The following is a 24,222-nucleotide window of genomic DNA, read 5'->3' on the forward strand; positions in this document are numbered from 1 at the left end:
TGATCCACACAAGTTTGCCTCGAAATTGCGTGGTTTTCCTTCTACTGTGCGAACTAACATGGTCAGCCATTTATGGGAGTCAAAATTTTGACCCCCATAAATGGCCGACGTGTTAGTCGACAAGGTAAAAGGAAAACCACGCAATTTCGAGGCATGTTTGTGTGGATCATTGTATTCTACATTTACAACATCTTTCTACCCATATGCATTTTATAAAAAACGGTTACAAACGCTTTTCAAAGACCAACTCGACCGATCCAAGGCAACGTGTTCCTTTAATGTGATCTTCTAAAACCATGAGTATAGCTGGGCCTTTGGTTGTCATTTAATTATAATGTTAATGCTGTCGTTATTTTCTGATACTATCGGCAGAAAGCTGTATTTGCAAGGATTTTCTGCTGGTCTTTCTACTGTTTAGTTACCAGATACAAATTGTTTGTAATGACAACACCAAGTATACATTCTGATAAGGCTCACAAAGTTATCCATGAACTTTACTGGTACTTTTTAAGACCGTCAAAATCATCTTTCAGTGATTCTAATCTAATCAGAAAACATCAATGCATAAAATATCATTTTAATAGCATATTCAGATTCTTAAACCAAGTTTGGTGGCGTGTTTGTGGCCGAGTGGATATGAACACTGGAATCAAGCTCTGGCGTTTCTGATCAGCAGAGTGTGGGTTTTAGTCCTGTTCATAACACTTGTGTCCTTAAAGGCAGTGGACACTATTGGTAATTACTCAAAATAATTAGTAGCATAAAACCTTACTTGGTAATGAGTAATGGGGAGAGGTTGATAGTTTAAAACATTGTGAGAAACGGCTCCCTCTGAAGTGACGTAGTTTTCGAGAAAGAAGTAATTTTCCACGAATTTGATTTAGAATTTGAGGTCTCGAAATCAAGCATCTGAAAGCACACAACTTTGTATGATAAGGTGTTTTTTTTCTTTCATTATTATCTCGCAACTTCGACGACCAATTGAGCTCAAATTTTTTCAGATTTGTAATTTTATGCATATGTTGAGATACACCAAGTGAGACGACTGGTCTTTGACAATTACCAATAGTGTCCAGTGTCTTTAAGCGAGACACTTAACCATTATTGCTTCGTCTTGTGGATGGGATGTAAAGCCGTCTGCCTGTACGTTGTGTAATGCACGTAAAAAGAAAGGGTTCAACTTTTTTACTGCCTATTGCACAACAGCACCTTGTAAACCATTATAAAAGAACAGGCTCATACTTCAAAACGTAGCTCCATATACCTTGCAGGGCAAATATTATGAACACTTAGAATAGAATAGAATAATGTTTTATTGTCACTTGTAAAAAAACAAATATTAGTACAGTGAAATTCGTTTTGGTTTTGCGTGTCTAAAAATATTATGTTGTATACAACTAAAAATTAACCATTTACAAAAATACATGGAAATATAATATAAACAACTCTGAAAAGTATTACAAATACGAAAGATAAAAATAGTACGAAGAATTAAAATCAGAAATTAATTTTTCTATATTAGAAACATAGCATTAAGCATGATACAAATGCAAAGTATTGTTATTATAATTATTATAAGTTTGCTGTTAGCAAGAACCAGTCTGGTCCTTGTTCTATACTATTAGGTACTCTTAGCAAACTTATCCGGAACTATCCCCCTCCCCCGCAACCGGAGTGGGTTTAATAAGATTAAGTAATTAACAACAGACTTATACTCGTTCATTGAACAATGTCAAATAACTGGAATATTCTAAAAAGCTGGGTGTGTTTGTGGCCGTGACATGCAAACATTCTATACACCGGACAATCAAACTTCAAGTTAGATCATGAAATGAGTGCTTTGAAGCGGTAGACTTTGAACCCAGTAGGGTTTGTCTTGTACTAACAAAAGATGATTTGATTGCCAGATAAGTTTAGTCACTACAGAAAAAATTGATGGTAGTTCGGCAGTCGTCCAGGTTAGACTCATTGTGAGAACAAGTTTGGTTTTAGAAGTGGTTGATGTAGTAACGTATACACTGTCTGCTGCTACACTGTATTAATGTGAGGTAGAATGGCAAAGATGAAGTTTGTTACTTGTTTCAACTTGATGGTAATTTATTCAATGGTGGTGATTGTTACGGCTGCTCCAGTAAAAGGTAATAATGGTTTGATTATTGTTATTATTATGATAACAGGTAGTGTTGCTAATCAATGGTTTCCTGATTGGTGGCCTTTTCATTGATACCATAAATTGGAAAGATTTATTGGCAATTATTATTGTAAATTTGTTTTCACAAATGAATACTTTTTGGAATGATAAATACATTAAATTCAATCATTTAATTTCTGACTAGTAAAATAGCAGTCCCATGTACAAAATTGTGTGATGAGGTCGAAAGGTAATACTTGTACATAAACATATTTGATTTTGGGCTGAACAGAATTTGCTTTTACTGGAGAGTGATTTGAACAAATTACCTCCAAATTAACTATTTAGAATCACCCAGTCAGTTTCCCTTGTGGTCTTCTTACTTGATATATGTTCATTATTTGAAAAGAATTCCTTGATAGTGCATTTTAAAAGAACAAGAATATCTTTTGATGAATTTATTTTGAAATGATTACCTTTTTATTTATAAAAGATTCAGAAGAGAAAGAGTCAAGAAGGCATGACTTGAGTAAAGATAAGGTGAGTTTAGTCTCCATAATTTCTTTAAATTTTAAAAAATATTAATGAAAGTGTTTTGTAGATCAGTAGAATGATCTTGTCGTTAATTCTAAAACTCAATGTAAACTGTGCAGGACAGGTTGCCAATGTAAATTGTGTAATGATTCTGAAAAAAATATCCCAGTGACACTTTTTCTTGTCCCTTTTTTATGCAGGAGTCCCTTCTGAAAAGGGTGAGTAGAACACTTCTTATGTTGGGGGATTGTTCAATCATAAGATAGTTTGATTGAAACCAAAGTGTACATTTTATACAAATCAAAACTAACCTGTGAGAATTTCAATTCAAAAGATAGTTGCATTTCTGAGATATTGCCGAATATATGGAGCGGTTATATCTATGCAACTTGTTATTGCAAAGGGTTATTAATTGGTAAGTTATATAGCGCCAAATCCATTTAAAAATGCTACAAGGCGCTTTACAACAAGATAAACTGATTACAAATGTATGCTTTCCCTTTAAGTTTATATAAATCTGACCAGTCTTCATTTTTGTTTATATAAATCAAAACTGAAATTAATCTTTGACTGTTTTTGTGGTTTTCCATCAGCTCCAAGATCTAGAAAGCGAGGTAAGTTTACAGATTATACAGAGAACAAAAGAACTATTTTAAGAACCTTTACTTTTTGTTGAGGTGGTTGAAATGAAAGTTGACTGATGCAAATAAAAAATGATACAGGTCATCAAAAAGGAAAACAGTGAAAAGTTGTACATTGGATGAACACTGGGCCGACGACCTGCACTCAACCATTGGCAAATACTGAGTTAAAAATTGTTTACATAAATACACAAAGAACACAGAAGGACTTGCAAAAAGGACAAACAAATGAACAGAACAGCACAATAATTTTTTCCAATGGTCGAATATTATTCCTGTCTTAGTAAAGATTGCTATTAAAGCGGTATTTTATGTTTCATTCTGGCACAGATTACTGGAAGAAGATCAAATGAAGATTTGAATTTAAAAACAGATTCCTCCAATAAGAGAGCAGAGTCAGCAAGGTCAGAGGTCAAAGCAGGCATTCTCAATGTAAGTTAAAATACCTCATTTCTTTATTTATTTGATAAAAGGCATTTGATCAAACTACGTCACAAGAAGAATGGCAATGAATTGTTAACAAAAGCTATAGGAAATACCACATTAACTTTCATTACTTTTCTGTTGCTCTTTGTTTTGTTCAGTCTGCTTTAAAGAGAGGCTCAATTCCAAAGGCTGTTGAAGATCCAGAGGGTATGTATGTGAGAACAGTTCAATAAGGAAAACTCTAGAATAATTCAAGAATTTGTTTTTCAGCCTTTTAGTTAGTAAAATTGTCCATGTAATTCATGATTTTGTTTCAACCCTGGCAGAGTCTTTCTCAAAGTCTCAAAGGCTACTAAATGTTTAGCCTGTGAGAAAAACTCTTGCTATGGTCGAACTGTTTTTTAATTTAAATTATATGTTTTTGTTTTCCAGTTCCCAGCGATGACAATGAGATAACTGACTATGGTGAGTCCAATCACTAAGCAACATACATCCACATTTTTCTTTGATGTACATTTAGAATAAATCTTAACTTCAGTATCCCCAGCATGTTATCCATCAGGAACGTTAATCATTCCCTTTGGAAGTGTAAAGTCATTCCTAGTCTTTAGTTAAACCATGGAACAAAAAAATCTAACATAATACATTTATAGTACATTTATAGTGAAATGCCTTGTATTTGTTCTCATTCTTAGAGCCCTACAAAGAAGCTTTAAAACGTCTCCTGGATGATGAGATTGAGCGTGGCCATTTTGTTGATCAACCTTTCGATGATAATGACGTTGGACAAGAAACAGGTAAGAATCAGGACAGACAAAGGTTGGCCAAAAATTTGTCAGAGATATCAGTAATTGTTACTTGATGTATTTGCCTCAGACTAGTCCCCTGTCTTTAGATGTAAAACGCAGTTATTGGTTGTGACTGCTAAACACATCCCAGACTGACAGTGATACTACAAACAATCAGTGTAGTGACACACACAGTAATATGGCATGCAGAGTCAAAGGTACAAAGATACATGGGTGGCTAGTGTGTATAGTGCTTGCCTCTCACCAGTTGTGATTTGGTTTTCTCCTTCAGTTTTCCTCCCTCTGATCTCAGGCTGTCGTTGTAGGTGGTCATACATGGACTGATGTGACTGGCTGCATACAGGCTTGCCTTGCAAGTGCCTGCTGCTCGAACAAGTTATAGTCGCTTATTTCGCAATTCAGCTTCTCAGCTGTTAATAAGAATGGTTAGCCTCCCAAAATTATTATTATTATTATTTTTTACATCTGGCAAGACACTGTCCGATGCTCAAGGTTCAGGCTGCATTTGTCTAGACTTCATTCCTAACAACACTGACACCATTGATTGAGAGTTTTTGTGTTGTTTTCTTATTCTTCAGTTGGTGATGATGAAGTTGAGATTGGTGGAAGTGATTTAAAATCAGTGTTTGACGATCTCGACATTGATGATCTGAAACAGTTACTCAATGCCATCAAGCAAAACAAACAAGGTAAAGTAACAAGAATTAAATTTATACATAGGAGTTAAAGGCTTTAGAGTCACAGTTATTGAGTTACATTTTGTTTTCATTCCAGGCATGTGCCATTGGCTTATTGTGTTGTTCATCCTGTATTTTGTATTGTTTATTTTGTATCCCAAATAAATAATAATAATAGTAATGTGATTTTAAGCAATAGAGAAACTGAATCACTTGATTCAGACAGAGTGCTTTTATCAGCATAAACTTACTATAAATATTAAACTTGACCTTTGTAGATTCTGAGGGAGAAGGAGAAGAAGATGACAATAAGATTGATCAGGGGGAGGTTGGGGAGGAGGAGGAGGATGGAGCTGGGGGATTCCTTCAAGACATTAGCGTTGACGAATTGCAGAAACTTGCAGATGATATCAGAGAGAAAAACAAAGGTAAATATTCCAACAAAAATTAGATTACATTTGCATTGTTGTGGCTGGTGCCCGACTCCATTTTTGCTTGGCAAAGAAATTTGTCAAGCAGTATTTTCCGCATAATTAAATGTGGCCCTGACTGACATTACCCCCTGTGATCTTAAAAAAAATCTCAGAAGTGACATGAGAAAATAAATATTAAATATTATAGCTTGCTTATTTTTAGGTTTTAAGATGCTATCCTTCTCTTGTTCTTAGATGGTGTGTGGACAGAGGAAGAACTACAAGAAGCAACAGAAGAGTTTGTGAGTCGTCTCAGCATCAGAGATCTTCAGCAAATACTAGCTGCTCTAAGAGAAAAGAATCAACTTGGTAAGCATCCATTGAACTTTGACCTTATCTGATGAAGCCTTATAAGGCCAGGGGTCGATTTCACAAAGAGTTAGGACTCGTCTTATCTCGAGTTAGGACGAGTAACTCTTCCTAACTTAGGATTAATCTTAAGGTCTGCATGCTACAGTGCAGGGTTGGGACTCGTCCCAAGTCCTAAGATTAGTCTTAAGTTAGGAAGAGTTTTGTAAAATCGACGGCATGTCACACATATGAGCCTATTCACAGGCAACCAGTTCCAGGCAATCTTCATTTACGTTTTCTTATTATTTTCTTGGGGATGTTAGTTACAGCTAGAACAGTGTCTTTTGTGCTACCTAAGTGTTCCTTGAGCACGCAGTGCAGTTTGTTGCCTCTAAAAGTTGCTTCAAAAGTTGTGCGTGACTCTGCCTTTATACCAACTAACCTCAAATCAGTACGAGTCACAACAATTTAAATTTAACGCTCAAAACATGTTTCCTACAATGTATGCTGATACTTGCTTGTTTTTTACATATTGTTTTACTTTTGAAAGGAACATGTAATTCTTTAGTAGGTTTTTAAAGCAACCTCTTGATACTATCCTCTTGTGTGTTTGTATTTTACATAGGTCATATTACTTGTACTTTTTAAGTAATGTTTAATTTTCAGTAGTTTTATGAGGTAACCTCATTATAATATTATTCTCTTGTCATTGCTTGTATTTTGCATTGTATTATACTTTTTAAATAACCTTTAATTCTTCAGTTGTTTTATAAAGCAACCTCTCGATAGTATCCTCTTGTCTGTGCTTTCTATTGTACATAGGCCCTTAGGCCCTTACTACTTGTACTTTTAATTAATGTTTCATTCTCCAGTAGTTTTATGAGGTAACCTCTTTATAATATTATTCTCTTGTCGTTGCTTGTATTTTGCATTGTACTGTAATTATTAAGTAACATTTAATTCTTCTGTAGTTTTATGACCCTCTTTTCATTGCTTTTATTTTACATATTACTGTACTTTTGAAGTAACATTTATTTCTTCATTATGCATTTTTAACCTTTTACTAATTTAATGTTTGTGTGAAGCCCCATGGGCGCCTTTTGAGGCGCATTCTGCGCTATATAAGATCTTTTATTATTATTATTATTATAATAATTATAAATATTGTTGTACTTCTTCAGTACCCTCTTCCTCCTCAGAGGAAACAGAAGAAGTTGGAATGACAGATGAAGAATTGAACGATGCAATTGCAGCACTTGTTAGCCATGTCAACCTGGCTGATCTCAAAAGAATATTGGCAGCTATTCAAGCAAGGAAAGAGGGTATGATCCAAATATTTCCTTGCATTCTGGTCATTTTAATGGTTGATTAAGATGGTGTTGACTCAGTTTGTATTCTATATTTAATTTTTAATTTTGGTGGTTTCCCTTGAATATTTAAATATTTGATATATTTCTTGTTGTTATGCTTTCTTATTTCTTATTCGATGATATTAGTGGCAGGGACTGTTGGTTATCAACAAATATATGAATAAATAAATAAACTTCATAATTTGAATTTGTCCAGTCTCGAATTGAAGCTTTGATTTTCAATGGAGGGAAAAGACAGGTTTTCATTCCCAAAACAACAGCTTGTAATTCTTATTTCTCTCTGATTTGAATACAGATGAAAGTGAAGATGAGAATGAGTCTTCTAGTTCTAGTTCTAGTTCTAGTTCTAGTTCTAGTTCTAGTTCTAGTTCTAGTTCTAGTTCTAGTTCTAGTTCTAGTCAAGACGACAGTGAAGGATCCTCATCCAGTGACGTGGATTCAGGCAGTAATGGAGACTCATCAAAAGACGGAGGTTAGTATTTCGTGAATACATCATTACTTTGCATAATTCACCAAATATTTATCAATGAAATATATTTGGATGACACACTTTTCTTCACTGTGAGTTTGGTCTTGAAATCCCATTTTGTTTACAGAACTATAAATGTTACTCATGGATGTTATTATGATTTTGATGAACATGGATCTGAAACTGCTATCAAGGCTTTGGGGCACGGAGGCAATCGCCTTCGTTGCCTTGATGAAGTATTATAAAATTATAGTTTCAAGAGCATAACCACGACAAGGGGCCAATTTCACAAAGAGCTAAGATTGATCATAACTGCAAATCAATCTTAATTGCTGAGTTTGTCTAATTGATGAACCACTTTCACAAGAGGTTTATTTCCACAATCATACAAGAGAGCATTATTATAACATACACATTATCTTTATTTATTTTTTAACATGACATTTGCATTTTTTTCTTTCAGAAACTGAACGTCATATTCCTGAAGAGGAGGTGATGACATCACTGATGAACTTCCTAGCTGGTCTGAGCACAAAGGATTTGAACAAAACCTTACTTGCTGTACAGATGAAGAAACTGGGTAAGTAGTTTATAATGAGATGAAGCTTAGTAATGTGCAGGTCAAAGATGGTCAGAATTTGTCTGCACTGCAAACTGAAGTTTTTACTTTAATTGAATCAAATGGCATGAGACATAAGCAATCCCCAAAGACATTTATACACCATTGCAAGATGACACCCACTTTGTGGATGTTCTAAACAGTCCTTCTCATAAATTAAAACAACTAAAAAGTCTCCTGACAATGACTAGAGCAAGCTAGTCGAAACGTTGAGACCAATTCATAACTGACTCCGCGGCAGTACAGTTATTGCGATCCTATAAGCTAAAGTAGTAGTCCAGTCTAAATTCTATACCATCCGCCCTGGTAATAGTTATAAAAGCAGGACAGTTCTTTTCAGAACTGAGAAGTCTCCCGAACCTCTGATTATCTACTCCACGGCAGTAGAATAAGCAAGACAGTTCCTTAAGAACAACTCTACCTGGCAAGGTGATACACACATGGTGTTACCGCAAACCAAATATACATTGTGTAACCTTCATCTCCACTTTCTCTTTGTCTTTTGTGACTCCTCTTTATTAAATCCATAGAAGGCACTTGGTGAGGATTTATAACTCCTTGTGCAGTCATAGTTCCTAATTTGATCGTGACAACACATCCCCTTTAATCACAATGGAATTTTTTAACTTAACAAATTTAACATTTAGAGCCAAACATTTGTTGTTGATTTTACCTTTGTATTTTTCCATGGTAGCCATGAAAGAAGCAGCAGAGAAAGTAGCATCCGAGTACCTCGGAAACGATGCAAATAATGAGGAGAAAAATGAGGAGACAGAGGGTGAGAAAAATGAGGAGGAGGAGGATGAGGTTTCCAGCAGTAGTTCCGCTCTAGAACCAGGACCTTGTGCTGTTGAGAAACACGCTGTCTTAGAGATCATAGAGGGCGCTAGACTCAACGGAACTCCTCTCCTTGGAGCCGAAGTACCCAACTGCGACGACGATGGGTTTTATGATGACATTCAATGCTCTGGATCTATGTAAGTCTAATTAATTTTAAACCATGAGAATTGGCACTGGCTGTTAAGAACAAAAATCATCATTGGTTATGTCAAAGGCACCTATAAAGCCCCAATTTTTTTTTTTTTAATCACTATATTATTTTTGTCTGTAGATATGCTATTATCTAGAACCTTCTTTGAATTCTTAGGTGTTACTGCGTTGACAAACTTGGTGCGGCCACAGAGGGAGAAACTACATTGTGGAAGGTAGAATCACTGAAATGCAACCAGGAACAAGGTCAGTATGGAATGAAACGAAATAAAGCAGTCCTAAGAACTCACTGTGGAATTTTATTGTACCTTTTTTATGATTTTGACTATAAATGAACATTTGGTTGACAAAGAACAAGCGATGACCCCAAACCTTTAAGTTACTGCTTGAAGTACAGTTATTATTTTCTTATTATTTTCTTGGGTAAAATGTACATGCTGGAAATGTTTATGACCACCGTATGACAAAATAAAGATGGCTACAACAAGAAGGTGATGAGTAAGAGCCCATCCGCACACAACCTTGTCAAAACTTTCACTCATTCACAAGTTAAAATATTAGACTTGTGACAGAAATAACGCTAAATTGATCCATGAATATGCCACTTCTTTTATTCTTTGTTTTTCAGATGAGCCTACTAAGATTGTGACAATAGATGAAGCTGAGAATGAGGAGGGTATTGATGAAGTCTCAGATGAGGTTGAGGAAAAGGAAAAGGATGCAGGAGAAGAGAAGTTGGAACAAGTTGAGAAAGATCTCTTAGAAATGTTAAAACAGCAGAAACGTCAGAAGACGAAGAATGAATTACTCAACATGTAGATGACATCTTCAGGTCAAAGTTCACATACAATGACATCATAATTCCTGGACTGCACCCCCATAAGGCAAGGCAACAGTAAATTTGACCTTGAAATGTACATCTGTTTCCCGTTTTGAAGACAAGTCCCAGTTTTGAAATTACAATGTCAATGCACACACTTTTTCTTTCTTTCTTTTGTAGAAGTTTTGTTAGTGTAATTATAAATTTCTTCGTCTGTATATAGCTTTTGAGAATTGTAAATGGAAATATTTTTAGTATTTGTACGACCCTCTTCAAATAATGCCTCTTTTGGATGATATCAGTTCTGCTAAGCCAAACCACAGTACATGTATATCATAGGTTCGTGTTGATGTGTTTTTAGTTATAATATATATTTGGTTTGCGGTAACACCATGTGTGTATCTACTTGCCAGGTAGAGTTTGTTCTTAGGGAACTGTCTTGCTTTATTCTACTGCCGCGGAGTAGATAATCAGAGGTTCAGGAGACTTCTCAGTTCTGAAAAGAACTGTCCTGCTTTATAACTATTACCGGGGCGGATGGTATAGAAATTAGACTGGACTACTACTTTAGCTTACAGGATCGTAATAACTGTACTGCCGCGGAGTCAGTTATGAATTGGTCTCAACGTTTCGACTAGCTTGCTCTAGTCATTGTCAGGAGACTTTTTAGTTGTTTTAATTTATGAGAAGGACTGTTTAGAACATCCACAAAGTGGGTGTCATCTTGCAATGGTGTATAAATGTCTTTGGGGATTGCTTATGTCTCATGCCATTTGATTCAATTAAAGTAAAAACTTTAGTTTGCAGTGCAGGCAAATTCTGATCATCTTTGACCTGCGCATTACTAAACTCTGCAACAGTATCATTATGAGCAAGTTCCTAGCTTGCCAAGTTCTTAGTTCCGACCCAATTTGCCATAATTTTAGTGCACAATTTTGGGATTGGAAGTGCCAGTGTGTTAACATGTATACAGTGTAGGGCAAATTTAATGTGAAAGGGCTACATTTTCTCTTTCATCTGTTGGTGTGATTAGGCCTGGGCAACAAGTGATATTTATTACTCGACCAGTCGTCCCTTTAAGTGATAGTAGTGACTAATTTTTAATTCCCAAGACGCAGGCGCAATATTGTAACATTCACGCTGAAAGGATTGAAGGATTGTGTCACTAATGTCTGATAGTAAGTAAATTTTGTTGTCATGAATAGTCGTTTAACAACACCAATCATGTAGTCTTGGCAGAATGCATATCCAAATAACTGGTAAACGGTAGTCGCGACTCGAGTAAGCAACCAATAGTAAGGCTTAGTGTTGATACAAGCCTTTAAGTACATTTATTTTAAATCAGTAATACCATATTCCAATTTTAATAATCCTGAATTTGTGTGCAGGTATACACGCCTCCCTTAATATTTATGCATGACGTCATAATTCTTACCCAAAATGAGGCTATGGGTGCACGTCCGCCACCACTTGCAGTGGCTGCGCCCATCGCCTTGTTTGAGTAAGAATTGTGATGTACCTCATGCATAAATATTAAGAGAGGCGTATCGTTAAAAGAAACAAACGATACACTGGTTATTGCTTCAAGGAATAATAAACTAACTTTAACAAAAAATCAAATTCACAAAAATTTAATTTCCATAACCCAGCAATTTATTTCTCTCCTGACTCAATTTAAACAAAGTAAGAACAGTTGTATGCACATTTAATTTGTTAAGTATTTTAGAAACCCTCACAAAAATAGAGTTAAAGTGAAAGGTTCAGTGATTTCCAATAAAATAATCACAAAAATAGAGATGTTTTTGGTGAAACGTTAGTGCAGAAACAATTCTTAAAACCCACACATTTCACCAAGGAAATATTTTTGTAATCACTTGAAATATACCACAAGAAAAACTTACTTACACTTAACGAAATGGAATCAAAGTAAGTTTATAAAAATTGGTTTCAACAAAAAATAAAATTAATATTAAAAAAATTAAGAAAAAACAAAAAACAAAAGGAAATTTAATTTAAAGTCAACAATTTCATTATTATCACGTATTATCTTTATAGAGGTGAACGTATCATGAAATTTTGCTGGAGACGCTGTATGAAAGCAAAACAGTATCATTCAACCAAACTTCTTTCAAAATTTCCTCTAAATTTTAAGTGTGATTCTTTTTATTTTACTACAAATATGGAAGTATCATAAACTTTTATTTTATAAAAGAAAAACCAGAGTACATAATATATTAAACAGGCTGGTCGGTAATTACTACTAAAATTTACTGTTAATAAATTGTACTACTTTGAAAACCTATGAAAAATAAGTTGCAAGCCTGGGTAGGCCAAATGTTTAAAACTTGTTTTAACGAAAGAAACAGAAAATGCCCCGGATGTTTTATGAAAGTGTTCAGAGCAACAAAGACCAGATCATCAGTTGAAACAAAATACACAAATAAAATGGTTTTATTTAAGTTTGAGGCCACCGTTTTTCCTGATGCAAATTTCTCCATATGCATTCAAAGCATTACATTTGTAATGAAACCTCTAGAAGTGTAAACTAAAATTACTTAAGAAAGAGTTTTTTTAATCATACATTACTTATTAATCTTTCTCAAATATTGCATAATCAAAGTCAGAGACTAGACTACTGTACCTTATCACCAGATCAGACGCTATGGAAAAAGAGATGATGAATCATTCTTATTGTTCTTAACCCTCTCTCCATGACCAATACATACAATGTTAACAACAGGAAAACTAGAATGATGCGGAGAGTTTACGATTGGAGGTAGGAGTTTAGTCTTCTTCTTCATCAGATTCTGAGAAGGAAAGAGAAATAAGAAATCAGAATATTGAAAATAATGTTTGAAGTTTGCATGGTGTGAAGAATTAGAGAAACTATAAATATAATTATCTTCAAGTACGCGCAAATCCACCAATCAGAACTGCAGAATGGAGTAGTAATAAAAACCTATATTGCACGGCTAAAATCACTACCTACGTCTTGTGTGTTCTATGTCACGCGCCAAGTTTGCTTGAAGATAAATACGTTATCACACACACGATCGTGGAAAAACGGCCTTGCTGGATATGGGATGCGGAAGCGCTATATTTTTCTGTATTCCAGTCGCGCTTGTGTGCTAACTTAAAATATGAATAGTACACCTGCGGGTACAACCATGTGCAATATCTCTTTGGAGGGAGTATCGGCTCTGAAAAGACCCTGTGTGGTATCGGCGTTTCAAACAGTATACTCTGCTCTAAGCTTGGGCAATATCACGATATTATCGAATATCGTGATATTAATTTGGAAACGATTTCGATATCGGATGGATTTGGTTTTAATCAAAATATCGAGATACATCGCGATATATCGTGGAATATCGCGATATCGATTAAATATCGCGATGTATTTGCTAGCTGAGACATCTTGCACCCCATAGGTTTGGAGTAAAACCAGAAGAATAGGTCATGAGAACACCTCTCTTAGGCAAGGACTGTCTCTTCTACAACTTTCACTTTTAAGACTGATGATGTCAAAATTCATTTATCGCGATTATATCGAATATCACGGCATATTGTCAGCGATATATTGCGAATAAAATAAATCGATATCACCCAAGCTTCATACTGTTCAGTAACAAGACATTAATGATGATTGGAGGTTGGTTTCTACAAGAGGTTTCTGTTAAGCAATATTTTCTGTGCTTAGAAAGTTTTTGTTCATTACATTAGTCCTTCAGGTTTTTCACTTGTCCATATTACTATTTTACTATTTATTTATAGTTTCTTCTTAACTTGTCCATATGTCGTACGAAATATTGAACAGGGTTGCTTTTCAATACTGAACTAGCCAGCCGGACCACTCGGAGAGTGTGTTGATTGGTCCTCTTCTGTTTTTACTGGCATTTGGCCAGCGGACCAATGTTAAGGAAGAACACCGGTAAAAAAACTTTCTTCTTTTTTCCCCTGTTGCAAATTTAACATCTACTATATCGTTTCTGTACCCACTGCCAAAACATAGGATTCGAACTGCCTCTAGCTACCCGGCAATCTTGGTAGTCTAGTTTGGAAGACACTTCTCTAGAATTGCAAGGGTCGTGGGTTCGAATCACACCCGAGTAACATGCCTGTGATATTTTTTCACAGGACTTGAGAAAGTACGGAGTATACAATGCTAACACACACACATCGGTGTATGGGTAGAAACTTAAATATTCTTTATCTCTGATGTAAATTTGACATCTATTAAACTAGATATTGTTATCAAAAACGACTTGCAAAGTCTTTGCCTTGGAGTTTAAAGGAGATGAGTATTTACCCTCCTCAGCATTCTCCAACCATTCCACAAACTGCTTCATCTGCTTGCAGAAGACACTCTTCCCTTTGCCAGTGTGAGTTCCTCGATTCCACCTCAACACTTGCTCTTCAGACAACACGTCGGCTGTAAAAAAAAAATTAAAATAAATCATAAATTGAATGTCCATGAACTCTCATCACTTTTACATACTAACTTGGTGAGTACAATAATGTTTCAAAACAATTCCTCCTTGGACAAAATGCAGCTGGAAATAAAAAATCATGTCCATGAGCTGTCGGCAATTTTACGTACTAAGCAATATAATAGGACTAGAGACATTGCGCGGTGAGGTATCAATGTATATTTGGTTTGCGGTAACACCATGTGTGTATCTATTTGTTGGGTAGATTTTGTTCTTTTGAGAACTTGTCTTGCTTTTGATTCTACTACTGCAGGTAGATTATTTCAGAACTCAGGGGGACTTCTCCACTACAGCAAAGTAGATTTTTTACAAACAATGTTTCAAAGTTAAATTACAAAGCACTGTAAATGACAGTCTCTTCCTATAAAAACAAGTAAAATACGGAAATCAAGATAATAACCAAATATAAAATGACTTACTTTTGTAGAGAAGCACAATCAGTTTCTGGAAAGTCTTCATGAAGCTGATGTTGTTGTAACAGTAATCCTGAAAAAGGTTCAGAATAGATGGTAAATTAAGGAGAAATCACATCATCTTGGATAAAAGAATACTGAAAAAGAAATTACCCACTCAGGGGCAGATTTCACTGCAAACCAATCGTAGTTGCTAGTGATGTCAAATACAAATCACTATAGCGATACTGTTTTGTCTAACGATGTTTTGTCTTACTCGGTTAAATCGAGCTAAGTAAATACCGATAAACGATTCGGGAAAACTACACATCCAGTGTATATCATTTATTCTAAAGTGTGAATACATGTTTATACCAGGATTAATAACAAAGACCAAAGATAAAAAATATTTATTGTCATGAAAAAAAAACATGAAATTTGTCTTCCCTGTGTGAAGGAAACTACATTACATACAAGAAAGGCATAGCAACAATTGACAAGAATGAAAAATAAATCAAAAAATAAATAACGAAGTATTGATGGGTTCTTACCTGTATTTCATAGATGAGAGTCAACTCTGATGAACCCTGAGTATTAAAGGCAGCCAACAGAGGTGCATAGGGCTGTAAGGAATGACATCAAACAAAATTTCTAGTGTGAAGATTTGTTAATTTTTAATTCACGTAGATTTTAAAAGAAGAGTCCTTACTATATGAACAACTCATCGCCTCACTAAACAAACGCCATATCTCAGTTCTGTAAAAAAATGCTCTAAGCAAAAACGGTCTCTGCGCGTACTTATTTTGTGTGTTTATCTGGGCTATTATAAGCCAGGTACATTTTGGCAACTTTAAACTCGCTTATAGCTAGAATAGATAGAATATTTTTTCAAGCTCAAAAACAAGACAGGAGTCACGAGGATAAGAAAGGGGGTAAAGTACCTTAATGTGTCGCAGAGCCTGATCCAAAATGAGCTCTTCTTTCTTATTCCATTCCACGATTCCCATGATGCAGCTCCAGATCTAATTGAACAGACAACGAAACAAATGTCAACATTTAACAAAACATCGAGAATACAAGATTGCCCTAACATCATCACATTTAAAATGTTGAAAATTTTCAGACTAGTTTGAAAACTTACTTGTTCAATACGGGTTTTCTGTCTGTGTGAGGATTCTGTCTTGTGTGCCTTGAGCACCTTAATTTGGTAGATTTGGCGCAATTCAAATACCCTTTAGTATTATTGTTATTATCAAAAGCCACTATACGGGACTTTCCCTCTAACACTTTAACCAGGGCCTGATTTCATAGAGCTGCTTAAGCACAAAAAGAAGCAAGGCACAGCAAATATGCTTACAAGATTAAAAGGTCCCCACCCAAATTACAATGATATACAATTTGTGGCTTGTATATCACTCACTCTGCTTACCAGACATGTTACATAGCTTTAAAACTTGCACTTTAACACTTTTACATGAATTCTTACCAGTTTAATAACTTCAGGTTCAGTGAGAGATGTCTTCACCATAATTTCCTTGGCAGTTGCCTCCAACTGGAAGAAAAGAAAATTCAAATAATTATCAAACCAACCCAACATTTTATCAGCCAATCTCGATGATGGTAAATATTCAAAAGAAGCAAGGCACAGCAAATACGCTTACAAGATTAAGGTCCCCAACCAAATTACATGAAGCACAATTTGTGGCTTATATATCACTCATAGCAGACAATTGTCATGATGCTGTTAAGCAGCAAATGGTGCTTAGCACAGATTTCTGCTGACATAAAGTATAAGGGAACCCAGTCACAAATAATGCACAAATCATGTTCATGTCTTACATCTTTGACTGAAGGTGGCGGGTCCTTCTGCATGAGTTCCTTCATCTCAGACTTGAAGAAGTTCTTGTTGTCATCATGTTGCAGGTTTCGCTGAAAAGAGAAAAGACAGAAACATTAACTGACCACAGACCTCTTGCATACCGCGAAACGCTACACTGACGCGCACATGTTCACGCATAAAGACAGCTATCATCCAATCATTTACCTCCTTTGACCCCAGTGAGGGCACTTTCAGAGCATGTACAGTCACATGCAAAGGGTCTAAACAAGGGAGGCTAGGTTGGTTATAGTTGCAATGTGGGTCCAATGTCATGATGCTGTTCAGCAGCAAATGGTGCTTAATACAGACTTCTGCTAAGCAAATATTAATAGGGAACCCAGTCACAAAAAAAAGCACAATTCATGGTATTTCTATAACCACATTGATTAGTAATGAGATGATTCTTAAAAAAACTTAACTAACAATCAAAAGCTACTGTACTTACTAACTAAATAAGGTTTTTTTTAAGTCATTAATTTGAAGACTGGTTACCAAACATATACCTGCCCTCTAAAGTAATAACTTGACTTACCTGAAAGGTAACAAGCTGATCCAATCCAGCATCTGTAAAATATTTCTCAAAATAAGCTTCAGATCGTTTAGTACTGGGTATAAACTCCTGAAAATCACAAACAAACAAAACATTATTATCCAGACTTCAAATTAACCTACGCAAACCAACTGCATCTGCTGTGACACCATTTGCAAAGTTCTGCTACAAATTTACATCTCCTTTGTAAGTGCCCGAGGCAGAAATTGCTGAGCCTCTTCAGGAGCAAAGGTTAAGGCCTGGTCATTGTTCTATGATCAACCAAGCCAGGACTTCTCTCTCTGAAAGGCAACTTCAGTGGATTCAGAAACAGAAAGTAATTGGAAAACGTAGCCTACATAGAGTTCCTAGGAGGGGATATTAAAATCAGGGAAATTTTGCACAACAATCAGGGAGAGACTCAGAAGTACATTCAACAGGAGGCCAACAATCAATGACTTATTTCTTCCGTCCGCAGCGCCTTTGAGCAACCCTTTTATTTAGGCGCTGTACAAACTATGTTTGATTGATTGACAAAGTTTCTATAACCAGGGAGTATTGTCAAAGTTGTAAATCATTGAGAGTATTCTTTTCTGGGAACTTTCTGCTGAATCAGGGGAGTTTGCAGCTCTGCTTGGCTATCTATTTTGGTTTTAAAGAGTTGAGGCATTGCATGGTGAGGTATCAATATATATTTGGTTTGCAGTAACACCACGTGTGTATCTACTTGCCAGGTAGAGATTGTTCTTAGAGAACTGTCTTTCTCTATTCTACTACCGAGGAGTAGATTTATCTGAGGTTCGGGAGACTCTTCAGTTCTGAAAAGAACTGTCCTGCTTCTTAACTACTACAAGGGAGGAAGGTATAGAAATTTGGCTGAGACTACTACTTTTGCTTATAGGATCGTTATTAACTGCACTACCATGGTGTCAGTTCTTGAATTGGTGTCAACGTTTGAACTAGCTTGCTCTAGTCATCGTCAGGAGACTGAAGTGATAAAGGGTGATTTTAATATTTATTGGTCAGTTAGTATCTTGAGCCACTCACCAAGAGTCTTCTATCCAATGCGGCTTTGACAAGAATGTTTTCCACGCTGTTCATGTCCTTCTCATCCAACCAAGCCTTGAACATCACCTTGCAAAACTCCAGCGAAATCCCTAATGAAAAAAAAACGCACAGGGTTTTTATGATTTTAATTGATAATGACCGTTAAAGCAAAATAACCATCATAGAGTTGTCTGCCTTGCCTCTATCAAATACCTTTTTTACTCCTGATTTCAAGACAGAATTAAAGTCTTACCTTCCTTGACGAGTGTCTCCTGGAAAAGACTCTCCAGGCAGTTGGCAGGCTTCTCGCCAGTACTGAGGAACAGTCCAGTAAACATGGCCAACTTGTTACGCTCAGATGGGGAGAACGACTTCAGAAATGATAGGATCTACATCCATTCAAGGGAAAAGTAACAACTGGTTAGCAAACTGCTTCCAAAATACTATGTGTAAGAATACAGGCATGGAATTACACAAACATCATGATTGTCATTGCCCTGGTCTTAGCTTTGGTGCCCTTCAAATGTTTTAAATAGATTCCAAAATGGAAAGGGCCTAACCTTTACAAAATAAAAATCGAAGATGAAATTCAACACCTGAGAATAAAGTGTCAGTGCAGCTTAAGATCAAGGGTTGATGTGGACTAGTTTTAATAAACCAAGAGCACATATCTCAACACAGTATTTAAAACAGAACATGTTTTAAGGTTATCTACAATACCTTTTTCATCTGATCATCCTCTAGTTTCTTTCCCAGATACCTGTAACGCCTCGTCAATCTCTGAAACACCTGTCACAATAAATATAACGCACAAAGTAACAATTAAACTTCTGGTGAATAATGAAATACTACACCTTGACATCTCGGCTGAAAGTCCCCATGTCCGTTGACATTCTAACTCGTCACCCAAACTCAAGATTCCTGACCCTATTCATTTGACTCATGCATTCAGTTGACATACAGCTGCGACTCCATCAAACCCAATCAAATCAAAGTGATGGAAAGTTTTCCTTGACATTCTAACTCTTCACCCAAACCCAAGATTCCCGACCCTGTTCTTATGACTTATGCCTTTTTCATAGGGTAGTCGAGTTGATGCAGTGGTATCTTTCCTCACCTTCCACCTCTAGGACCCTGGTTCGACTCCCACCGGGGGCACTTTGTGGATTGGATTTTCAGTACCTACCTGACTGCATGAGTTTTCCCTGGAAAACCTGCGTGAAAGTTCCTTCCTCTTTTTCTCTCTATTGGTTTCTTGGCTAGTACAGTCATTGAGTTTGCTTTTCTGAGAGTCCTTGGCTTTCCAACCAGAATGAAATGAAATGATTTGAAGTTTGACTTACCGTGGCCACCCCCTTAATAGCCTCGATATTCTCCTCTGCCGAGAAGAGACAGAACTCACAGAGAGCAACCTTTGTCTTGTCGTCATGTTCGACCAACGTCCCTCCCGGGGCTTTATGAAAAAAGAGAGAAGAAAGAAAAAAAACGTTGATTCATTTCCATGTACTATCACAAACCAGCCACAAGGTCCATCTTTAGTAATCATTTCCTTTGATTTTTAAAAGTATTCTTTCGCACTGTGTAAAGTTTTTAGTGTTTTCTTGTATGTGCACAAACAAAATTGAGTAAGTAAAATAGAAATTGCTGTCAAATAGTTCATTGTGGAAAAAAAAAAGAGAAAAAAAAAAACATCTTTAAAAAAAATTTGGGTAGAAAGACTTGGCTTCCGTAGATTTTTTTTTATTTTATTTTTTATATTTTGTATGCAAGTCGCCAGACACACGAGGCCTGCTGCGGATCCAGCATCCTTTGATGCTGCCGAAGGAAATGATTTCAAAATAAGTTTCCACCTACCCAAGATTCCTCCAGCGAAAAGAATATCGAAGAGCGTCTCCCAGTAGCGTTTGTAGTCAACCTTGCCACCACTTGTATCTAGAAACTTGGACACAAGTTCCAGATCAAACCCAGCTGCATTGAGACCTTTCACAATTGTATCGCGAAACCCATTGGGATCGTATTTCTCTTTCTCATCTGTGGAAGATAGGGGGGGTTAGGGTCAAAGAGATATTAGAGAGACGGGGGTGAAAGGGGTACGGGTAGAGAGGACATAAACATGACAACGGGGAAATTGGGTTAGGTAAACTGCTGAAATTGTAACCTTGTGTTGCTTTTTGTTATTATTTGATGGTTATTTATTTGGGCGTTTCTTATTGGAGCACCAGTTAGCATATCATTTTACTGGTCTGCAAGTATTTTAACCAATCTCTTTTTCAAGATTTCCTTAAATAACACCGTAATTTACAAGGGACTTTTTCATTTGTAGCAATAGATAGACCTTATGTATTGACATCATAAGGCAGCCATCTTGGAGGTAAATTGGTGATGGCACAATGGAAATGCACATTATTAGTACACACGGCGTACAGATCTTGCCAATAAGAACCTCCCCTTGATGTCTAGGCGAGGGTGCCTTACTCTTGAAAGGTCTAAATGAACAATCAATGGTTTACAACAGTGAGAAGCAATAAACTAGCTAGCCAGACTAGCCAGATTTTGACTAACCTTCTAATCAAGGACAAATTAGTGGTAACATGGCAATGACCTTAGGTCAAAGTAAGTGTACAGAAACATTTCATTCAAACAACATGTTTTGTCCCGATGAGTAATAATCATCACTACTTCTAGTACTTTGGGTTGATGAATCAGGAAAGGTTAAATCCGACTTACCCCGTTTCCGGGTCCTAATCCGCTGGCCTGTGAGGACGGGTTTCTGCTGCTTGTTACTCATAAATAAAACTTTTTAGCTGTGAACAAATGACAAGTATTAGAAGAACACAGGGTAAATAGTGTATACAGTGAGATTCTGTGATCAGGGGGAAAAAACATTAAATTCTTTAAAATCTGAAGGATACACAGCACCCTGCAGATCCACCCCAACATGAAAGAAACAAAGAATATTTTCTGTCTGGGCCAATTTTGTTGTTGGATTCACCATGATTGAATTTAAAAAATAACCATCCAAGAAAAAATTCAAAACTCGTCACTTAAAATGTCTTCACCGTTTTCACAAGAAAAAAAATTATCGCCTGCAGCCAAACTTTCATGTTTGACAAAGTCCCTGAAAACAGTGATGATGTAATTTAAATATAGTTTTATGGCACGTAAAGCAATACAAAACAATTTTAAACAATACAGTTCATCAGAAAACAATCACACAAAAATAAAAAGTAAATGTTACACTTACCGGAAAGATCAATAAGTCCTGTCACTAACAAACGTTTCCACCAGTCTGTGATTATAGCGCCTTGTGGTACAACAAAATGTCCAAAGTCTCTGGACCTAAAACAATGTTTGAGAAATTCAAGGAAATTGAATAAAATAAATTGCTACTTTTAAAATGTCTGCCCTTCCTTATGCAGTACTGATTTAGTGTACACAACTTAAACTGTCAAAAAAATAATTTTAACCCAAGTTTATTCAGTTACCTATGCACAAAATGGTTCAACCTTTACATAAGCCTACCTTTTAACCTAATAGAACAGTCTGATTGTACTTTCTAAACAACTGGAATTCTTTACAATGTGACTTGCTAAACAGAACCTTTTGTTATATCCTACAGCCCTCTGGTCTAATACTGTAGATCCATTTAGAAGACAATGTTGGATTCTTCCAGTACTTAACCCAGAATTACAAAAGTAGGAAATAAAAAATGCAGTGAAAAAAAAAACACAGCTGGGCAATGCAGTTTTCAAGAGTTCTTTTATTTCAGTGTAGTTAAAGTAGATCTTGAAGAAGTATTGTGGAATTATATAAGAGGGGTGTGGTTTCACTGTGTGAGAGAATAAGAAAAGACAAGAATGAACATCATTGAAAGATGGAGTGCATGTATAAGAAGTGAACAATTTAGTATGTACTAGAGTACTAGATACATGTGGAGAAAGAGGAGAGGGCTGTAAGAGACTGCTAGTGCTCACAGCCAGCCATAAGCTTTGAGCATCATTCAGTGGAACACAGTTGGGAAATATTGGTTCTCTCTATGGTGGATGTGAACCAAACATAAAGGCACTGAGTAGACAACAACGCCACAAGTCAGCCAAGTGATAAAGACATTGAAATACTGTAAGTTCCAACTCTTAAATCCTAGTTTGGTGATGAGTAAAATTAAGACGTTGAAAGACAACATGGCGGATATTTCCATTCATTACTAAATTCGGGGTAAATAACACTTTTTATACAGTTAAAAATACAATTTTTTCAACAGTTTAAAGGTGATCTGGGTGCATATGACTCTTGTGCATATGTTTAATTTTAACGGTTGACTTATGTTCAAATGTTCTGTTACAGTGCATTTAAAAACTGTTGTCGTGAGTTATCGTGAGGGGTCGTCATGAGTTGTCGGTATTTAGTGAGACCCATGTTCAGTGAATTGAAACAGACAAAGATTTAAGTTCTGAAACGGAGAATTGTAATGTATGTGTTCCATGCATGTTCCATGTTATTGCTATGGTAAACATTTTATTTAGTGCATTTTCAAGAAGTAATTTGGGTTTAAATGAAGTTAACATGGTATGTATGATGCCTTTCCCAACTGTCCTTTTCACCTATTTTAGACAATACGAAGTGTATTTTGATGATATTCTCATCACAAATTAGAATTAGCTTTTGATAAAATTAACAATGTATCAAAAAGTGGTGGAAGAAACTGAAAATGAAATCTTTCCTTTTATTATATTATTAAAGCCATTATACACTTTCGGTAAACAGTATTGTCCAAGTCCCACACTTCGTGTATCACAACTTATATATAAAATAACAATCCTGTGGAAATTTAGGCTCAATCGGACATCGGAGTCGGGAGAAAATAACGGGAAAACCCACTCCTGTTTTCGCGCATTTCGCCGTGTCATGACATGTGTTTATAACAAATCCGTAATTCTCGTTAACGAGAATTTATATTGTTTTACCGTTTTCTCAAAAAGTAAAGCATTTCATGGACTAATATTTCAAGAGAAGTCTTTCACCATTACCTTCTGTAAACCCTGTAAATTATTTGTAAATCTGTGAACTTTTTTTTTTTTTTCTGTACCGAAAGGGTCCAATGGCTTTAAACAAGCGTTTATAGTTATAGTGAAACATCGGTGACATTTATATGTACTAAATCCTAAATCATTTCTATATTGAACCATTCAAACTAAGTAAAGAAAAGATTTCATTTTTCATTTCAAGGTTCTAAAAAAGAAAAGGGAGAAAACACAATTTAATTTTTCCTAGAAATTTAGTTGGTCCCTTTCTCTTTTTAGTTCAAACCCAATGACGGGGTACCAACAAACACGTCGTCGCAGTTGTCCAGTTTTGACTTTGAAATGGCACACTTTATCCGCTTAAATTACCCTTTCAGTACAAAAATAATACGTCAAAACTCCCACCAATTTAATCACAAAGTGTTATTCTACACGATCTGTTTGTTTTTGTTAAAATCTAAAGTTTTTATTAACATTTTTACACAACGAAATATGGAGTAACTTACCAAAGTTCCTAATTCGGATTCAACGTTTTAGGAGCAACTGCAAGTTTGAGAGCGTGTGGTACATGTACATCCAAACTCTATGCGCTGTGTGTGTATACAAATGTCATG

The 24,222-nt window shown here is 35.9% G+C and overlaps 2 protein-coding genes across 2 annotated transcripts; one reads left to right on the forward strand and one right to left on the reverse strand.

Annotated features, from left to right (window-relative positions):
- The first annotated feature begins 1,894 nt into the window (after positions 1-1,894).
- On the forward strand, positions 1,895-11,743 carry LOC139937849 (uncharacterized). Its single transcript, XM_071933197.1, has 17 exons — positions 1,895-2,138; positions 2,625-2,671; positions 2,866-2,883; positions 3,259-3,279; positions 3,637-3,738; positions 3,891-3,939; positions 4,165-4,197; positions 4,428-4,529; positions 5,120-5,230; positions 5,497-5,646; positions 5,887-6,000; positions 7,164-7,304; positions 7,648-7,824; positions 8,285-8,401; positions 9,135-9,417; positions 9,588-9,676; positions 10,059-11,743. Exons 1-17 carry the CDS (start codon positions 2,054-2,056, stop codon positions 10,247-10,249), a joined length of 1,830 nt encoding a protein of 609 aa, XP_071789298.1. The 5' UTR covers positions 1,895-2,053; the 3' UTR covers positions 10,250-11,743.
- Positions 11,744-11,880: 137 nt separating this feature from the next.
- On the reverse strand, positions 11,881-24,222 carry LOC139937850 (eIF5-mimic protein 2-A-like). The gene is made up of 16 exons (XM_071933198.1): positions 24,115-24,222; positions 21,832-21,926; positions 21,315-21,391; positions 20,442-20,618; positions 19,931-20,040; positions 19,308-19,376; positions 18,841-18,976; positions 18,588-18,697; positions 17,544-17,630; positions 16,972-17,061; positions 16,619-16,684; positions 16,074-16,154; positions 15,684-15,755; positions 15,160-15,226; positions 14,560-14,682; positions 11,881-13,057 (listed from the first exon to the last, which is right to left on the reverse strand). The coding sequence occupies exons 3-16, from the start codon at positions 21,373-21,375 to the stop codon at positions 13,035-13,037; spliced, it is 1,272 nt and encodes a 423-aa protein (XP_071789299.1). The 5' UTR covers positions 21,376-21,391; positions 21,832-21,926; positions 24,115-24,222; the 3' UTR covers positions 11,881-13,034.

The sequence above is a fragment of the Asterias amurensis genome, chromosome 5, assembly GCF_032118995.1.
Source record: "Asterias amurensis chromosome 5, ASM3211899v1".
In the NCBI taxonomy this organism is placed as follows: Eukaryota; Metazoa; Echinodermata; class Asteroidea; order Forcipulatida; family Asteriidae; genus Asterias; species Asterias amurensis.